The sequence below is a fragment of the Marmota marmota genome, unplaced genomic scaffold, assembly GCF_001458135.2.
Source record: "Marmota marmota marmota unplaced genomic scaffold, marMar, whole genome shotgun sequence".
In the NCBI taxonomy this organism is placed as follows: Eukaryota; Metazoa; Chordata; class Mammalia; order Rodentia; family Sciuridae; genus Marmota; species Marmota marmota.
The window spans coordinates 54,340,353-54,347,691 of record NW_026000026.1 but is presented as its reverse complement, the minus strand read 5'-3'; the positions used below and the strand labels follow the sequence as shown (position 1 = coordinate 54,347,691).

The following is a 7,339-nucleotide window of genomic DNA, read 5'->3' as shown; positions in this document are numbered from 1 at the left end:
ACACACACACACACACACACACACACACACACTTTTGTCTATAGCTCTTAAGGTTGAGCCTACCTGCAGCACCCCCACCCCACACCCCTGCCACCAGCTGCAATTCCCATGAAATTACCCTGAGGTCTCAGCAGCTCTGCTGCTGCACCAAAGGTCCTATGCTTGAATTTCCAACTGAGCACAAGCCACAGGATTTTATAAGAAATGCAGACTACACCCCCTTCTTTTCTGTCTCATCTGTTTGTCTCCTGATCTCACATAGTGTCTCAGGAAAACACCTTTTTCAGCTTGAACCTGTCCTATGGCTTCAGACACCTGTCCCTGGGGCTAAGCTGTGGAGCAGACAATAGAGTCTCCCTTATCCAGCCTCTGCCCCAGTTACCCCAGCCCCTAGCTGGCTCAGACCAGTCCTTTGTGAGTTTGCTCCACCTGTTCCCCCAAAAGCTTAACACCCAGACTTCTGGGTTAAGCTCAATCAGGATACCTAGCTACAAGGTAATTTAGCAATGCAGAGGAGTTTCAGCAGAGATAAGGTCAGATTGCAATGAAATGAGTAAAGAAGAGGAGGTAGGTAAATGACAGATGCAAATTTAATAGCAAGTTTCCTGAAAGGGCAGAGACAGGAAAGCAAGAAATATAAGTGGTGGTAGAGTGGTGGTTTTTAACAAGGGAGAGAACTGAACAGTCTCATGCAGAGGAGAAAGAGGTGTCAGGAAGGGAGAGACCCACAACAGACACTGAAGAGGGAAAGGCTCCAAAGGTATAGCCAGGTACAAGGCTGATATAGAACCATGAGCCCCATGAACATAGAAGTCCCAAGGACTCTGAAAACCCTGCAGGCAGGCCTGGGTGAGGTAAAGAAAAAAGGGAGACACAGACTCCTCCACCCAACTTATTCTGAAGGGAAGAGAAGCTATAGTTGGGAAGTCTCAGCCCTACCACACTTCTGTTATTGACAGAGCTCTCGATGAGCTCCCTCTCTGGGGCACAGAATCTCATTTTCCATTTAAATTTTAGTAACAATTAGAGCAACAGAAGAGAGCTGTTTCTGGGAATCAATTTTCTCCCCTTCTATCATAAAATGCTTGGAATTTGATTCTGTGACAATGGCGACGTCCAGCTGTGGTCCTGGTCCTGACTCTTTTAAGGTATTCTGGTTTCAACATAAAATGTTGTTGTTTTTCTAATTAGTTATAAATGGCAGTAGAATGCATTTTGACACATCATACATAAATGGAGTTTAACTTTTCATTCTTCTGATTGTACATGATGTACAGTTACATCAACCATGTAATCATATATGCACATTGGGTAATAACATCTGACTCATTTTACTATCATTCCTACACCCATAGCCAACCAAAGTACCTCTGTTCTTCTCTAACCACCCCTATTATTGTGAGTCAGCATTTGCATATCAGAGAGAACATTCAGCCTTTGGTTCTTTGGGATTGGTTTATTTCACTTAGCATGATATTCTCCAGTTCCATCTATTTACTGGTAAATGCCATAATTTCATTCTTTTTAAAGGCTGAATAATATTCCATTGTGTATTTATATCACATTTCTTTATCCATTCGTCTGTTGAGGGACATGTAGGTTGGTTCCACAGCTTAGCTACTATGAATTGAGCTGCTATAAACATTTATGTGGTTGCATCACTGTAGTATGCTGAGGAGTCCTTTGGGTATAAACTGAGGAGTAGGATAACTGGGTCAAATGGTAGTTCCATTCCAAGTTTTCTGAGGAATCTCAATACTGTTCTCCATAGTGATTGCACCAACTTTCAGTTCCACCAACAATGTATGAGTTTACTTTTTTCCCCACATCTTCGCCAACATTTAATGATGCTTGTATTCTTGGTAATTGCCATTCAGACTGGAGTGACATGGAATCTCATTGTAGTTTTGATTTGCATTTCTCTAATTGCTAGAGATGTTGATCAATTATATTTCTTCTGTAAAATGTCTATTCATTTCCTTAGTCCATTCATTGATTGGGTTATTTTTTTTAATTTATTTTTATTTTTTTGTGTGTATGTGTGGAGGGAAGTGTTAAGTTTTTTGAGTTCTTTATGTTTACTGGAGATTAATGCTCAACATAAAACTTTTTTGGGAAAAGGATGATTCAATTTTAAAGGTGCTATTTTTTCTTTGATAGTTTACCCCACACTGGAGGGGGTCTGAAAGAAACCTAAGAGAAGATTTTGCTCTGCCCAAATGGAAATACTGGGAAGAGCATGAAGAATGGAAATACTGGGAAGAGCAAAAAATCTTCTAGTCCTGCAAGCCCTGCCTCCTGTCTTGCATAACAGGTGGATGTGACAGCTGAGTCATTACACCACACCTACTCACAAACAGCACAGAAGGTCACAGAAAAGGCCAAACAGAAAAGACCCTTGTTTGATCTAGAGTTTGAAGTCAGGGATTATGATGGAATTTGTCTTTACTGAACTGCTGTTCGAGGACCACCAACTCAAAAGCTGATGGGGGTGAATCTGATGTCTCAAAGGCCGTCCCTGCTAGGTGAGACCTGTGACAAACTGGAGCCAAGATGCACAACGGCTACTCAGCTACAGCTGCTGCCACTGAAGAAAGCCAGCTCAATTTTATCCAACCTGATTTTAGAGAAGCTGCAAGTCCAGATTCTTTAGCAAAATCTCTGGTTTTTATTTACTTATTTCTGTGTGTGTGGTGCGGGGGTAAAACCAGAGGCCTCATGCATGCTAGGCAGGCGTTCTACAACCGAGCCACATCCCCACCCCTGCTGTCCAGATTTTTAAATGCCAAAAACAGATTCCATTAAAGCAGTCACAACAAACATCTAAAATATAAGCCAAGTGTAACATCCCACAAGCAATTTCCACAGAGTGCAAAGTCACTGTTTCAATTCAGCTTCCTGTAAATTATTTTAAAGCTTTCAGTTCTTTGAATGACTTCATTTCCATTTTAAAAACCAATCATAGCTCCAAGAGGGGAAAAAAAATTGCTTTAAGAGGTCACTGCCTCCTCAGCCCTCTGAGGCTGGGCTGTTCGCTTTCTGTTCCCCCAGAGTATGACTTAATTCTGATCCCTGGTAAAGAACAGACACTCATGATGGTTGGAGGAGAACAAAGACACCCTGGTCATAGCTACTAATGCCTGAAAAGCAAGCATGCATTCATGGGCACACTAACCAGTGAATCATACCAGGCTGAAATGACTTTAGGACTGTCCCTTTAAAACTCAAGCTCACAATCAGGCAAACTCCTCCTCCAGGGAGGTTCCTTATTAAAAGGGAGCCAGCTGGCTGGGCCGCGGCTTAACACCCCGAGCAATACCTGCAACTGAGGATTCCTCCCGGGAGACTACAACCTGTCCACATGGCTCAGGAGTTTGTGGACGGCAAAATCCAGCCGGGGAAGGTCGTTGTGTTCATCAAGCCCACCTGCCCCTTCTGCAGAAAGACCCAAGAGATCCTCAGTCAACTGCCCTTCAAACAAGGGCTTCTGGAATTTGTCGATATCACAGCCACCGGTGACACAAATGAGATACAAGATTATTTGCAACAGCTCACAGGCGCGAGAACGGTGAGTGTGGGATTCAGTTTTAAAAGACTCTGGGGTTGCTCTCTCTTGTCAGGGCTATGAACTTACATACGCCTGTGCCTTTTCTAGGACACCGCCAGCCAGAGCTCTGTCCTTCAAGGCAACCAGAGGGCTTTGTGGGGTGTGGGGGAGGGAGCCTGAGGGAAGATGCTGGTCACTTGAATTGGCAGCTGGACAGCAGCCCAGGGTCCTCTCAGTAGAGGAGGGAGCCCAGCAGAGTGTGCTGTCAGGTCTGCGTGCCCAGCTGCTGGGTGGGAGTCGCAAGGACTTATGTGGAGGCTTTGTTTTTAGCACTGCCTTGAACTGACAGTTTTCTCTGATGGCTAGATGGGCTGGGGCTGGAGGTGGGGGGAAGAAGCTAGTGCCATTTCGTGTGCACACTTCCTTCTGTTTACGCGTGGCTGAGTGGGATTTGCTGTCCTATGATCTTTTTTCTAGGCTTTAACTATAACCTAATTTGTTCATTCTTCCTTATCAAACTCCTCCTACTAGGGAAAAAAAAAAAAATCTAATGCACCATTATCCCCCTCACTCTAAGTTAATTATGGGGTATTTTTAGGCCTGCCAGAGTTCTGGCCCAGCTCTCACAATGGCTTGCTTTGTGATCCTCGGCAAGTCACCACATCTCAGATCCTCAAGGACCCCAGCTGCAAGACTAGAGTGGCTGACCTCGTAGAGTGGGTGACCTCCAAACAAATATACCGTGGGACCCTCTGAAAACTGCTCGCCTCTGAAAGGCCTCCCCTTCCTTAGCACTTGGCCAAACAATTTTTGATTCTGGGAGGGGTGAGATGTCCCACCAGCTCATCCAAATTCCCTTTCAGGAGGCACGTTCTGAAACAGTATTGGCAGAAAGCACATATCCTATTTCAGTTTAGTTTAACTGACAAGAGTTTTCTCTGGGCTGTGAGTATAAAGTATGGGAGGTGGTTTTTCCCCTTCTCTCCAATCAGAAATCAGCATTGTAGTATAGAAAAGGCTAAATAAGTTACCTTACTGCTTTGAGTCTGGAGCAGACTTCATGACAGGAGAATCCCTGTGGCTTAGAAGCACAGAGTCAGGTCCTGAAAAGAAAGGGACACTGCAAATAACCATGGGTTCCCACAGGGTCTCCTGCCCTGGATCCCTCTCAGCCTGTGGTTCCTGAACTTTGCTAACTAGTAGAATCACCTGGGGAACTTTTGAAAGGATCCCTATGCCCAAGTCACTCCAGACCAAATACATCCCAGTGTGCGGAGGCAGCAAGAGCAGGCATCAATAGTTTGAAAGATCCTTAGGTGATTCTAATTTGCAACATAGTTTGGAAACTACCCTTTTAAATGGCAGCATCTGTTCTTTAGCAGAAAAAGCTGACTTCTTCATGTACTCAATTAACAATTTTTTTCATCTCTTTGCAAAGCAACAATGTTTTCTGTAGTTGTCTTTAAGTTTTAATATTTAGAAAATAGTTTTCACGGGTTCTTGAGTCCAGAATGCCATCCTTAAGGGGAAGAATAAATCCTTCAAAGCTATTTATTTCCTGATCCCCAACAATGAAGTGTTTATATTCAAGGAGATTGAACATTTGAGAGTAATTGCTGTCTTAGTTATCCTGTAATGACCTGTGTTGCTGTGTATGTAGTAGAAGCTCAGCAGGACTTCACTGCATGCTTTGATTTTGTTATGGCCACAGTCCCTAGATCAGAGCCTTCATTTGGGCCTTCTCTAATGCTTCTCCTTTCTTCATTAGGATTAAGTTCTGGTTCATCTCATTTTTCTTCTCCCTGAAGAATTTCTTTGGACACATCTTGCAAGGCTGGGCTATTGGCAACAAATTCCTTCAATTTTCATTTGTCTGAGAAAGCCTGTTTTCCTTCATATTTGAAGGATGCTTTTGCTGGATATAAGAAATATTTTTAAGCATCTATTAAGTATCAGGGTCTTTTCTTGACATTGGAAATATATCCATGGGGGTGGGTTTTTGCCTTTCTGAACTTGTATTCAAGTGGGGAAGACAATAAATACAATAAAATCACTGGGAGGTAAGTGATTGGCTACAAAGAAAAATTAAGTAGAAGGAAGTAGGTGGCAGAGTTTTAAATAGAGCCATTAGAGCCTAAGAGGTAAACATTTGAGTATATCTCTATAGACAGTAAAGAGAAAGGAATTTAGGGGTAGGATGTGGCAGGCAGGAGAATGCAAATACTAAGGTCCTATGCCTCTCAGGTTCATGGAATAGAAAGAAAGCCAGTATGGCTAGAGCACTATGAGTTAAGAGAGCCAGGGAAGATAATGGGAGATAGGCTAGGAAGGCCTTTAAGCCACATCATATGGACCATGGTTTTTATTGGATGGGATAAGATGCCACTAGTGGGTTTCAAACAGATGAGTTACTGGGAAACAGATGTGAGTAGCTACATCTGAGTTAACTCTCAAGTGTAGACAGTGCTGCCCAACTAAGGTTGGGAAAGGCTACTCCAGCAGTACAGGGCCCCATATCACCAAAGTTGCTATTATAGTGACAGTTTCCTTTTTCTCTCTAGGACAGTAACAAGTTCCTCCAAGGAGGGGGAAGGGCGGGATGGAGGGTAGAGGAGGTAGAAGAGGGTGTTTCCTCCTCTTTCAAATGAATCAACTGTGCCTCTGTGTTTCCTGTTTTACCACCCTGTGTCCCTTCCTGTTCACCAATGTGATTGAAGATGGTTTTACTGTTGTCTAGGCTGGAGAGTGGGGGGAGGGCCTAGGGGCCTTTCCACTCTCAGGCAAACCAGCTACTTTGCCAGATAGTGTGAACAAAACTCCACCCAGGGGACAGACAGCCTGCTCCGGTTTCAGGGACTGTCTCAAGCAACTGGAGGCAGCTGTAGTGCTGTGGGTTTTAAAGTCCAGGTTACCCTGGGAGGAATAAATGGCTGCTCAATGTAAAACAATGGTTTGCAAATCACTGGAACAGCAGCAGCATCTGGGAACTTGTTAGAAACGAAAATTCTCTGGGCCCCAACACTGATCTCCTGAATCAGAAATTGGTGGGGGTGAGGGGAGTACAAATCTGCATTTTTAACAAGCCCTTGCATGATTGTGATGCAAGGTCAAGTGGGAGAACCCACTTCCTGGAGAGAACTCCTGGGACCTGGGGCCTTCCTGACTGCTGCCTTAACTCCAATCCTGAAGTCAAAGGTGGAGATGTGGCAATCTGTAGGAGTGGTGAGGATTGCTCAATCCTTTTTGAAAATACAGAAGTTCAAGAATGAATACAAGGCTGCCTGTATAAAGCTCAGATGGTTTTTATTTAGCCAATGCTTTCAACAGAAGAAGTTCTGCATCAGAGTGACCTCAGGATTACATTTGAATTCTGTTTACTGCTACAACTGACCACAGCCACATAATTCTAAGAAGAAAGAAGCTAAACGGGGCCCCAGAAATGTTGGTTGGAAGCAGTGTTCAGGATTCAGGGGAAATCCTAGGTTTCCTACCTCATCTTTCCTGCTTTCAATTGGAAAAAAAAAAAAAAAACAGGTTGTGTTGCTGGTGCTTCCACTGTAAGGCCTCCCATGCATCCCATCGCTTGGTGGATCTTCTAAGACTGAGCAGGGAGGTTACCAGGCAAACCAAGGCCAAAATGAGTCCTCTGGGTTTTCCCTCATTCTTGGACCACTGTAAATAGTGGTAATTTTTTTATTTGTGGTACTGGGTATTGAACCCAGGGCCTCTTGCATGCTAGGCAAATGCTCTACCATTGAGATATACTTCCAGATATATATATATATATATATA

General features: G+C 43.8%; 1 protein-coding gene across 1 annotated transcript in view; it reads left to right on the top strand.

The window, feature by feature from the left end:
* Nucleotides 1-3,173: 3,173 nt before the first annotated feature.
* The window catches only part of Glrx (glutaredoxin), an 8,772-nt gene continuing 4,606 nt past the window's right edge, over nt 3,174-7,339 (top strand). The window contains exon 1 of the mRNA XM_015483800.2: nt 3,174-3,568. Within this exon, the coding sequence (XP_015339286.1) occupies nt 3,362-3,568 (207 nt within the window). The 5' untranslated portion in view covers nt 3,174-3,361. The remainder of the gene's footprint in view (nt 3,569-7,339) is intronic.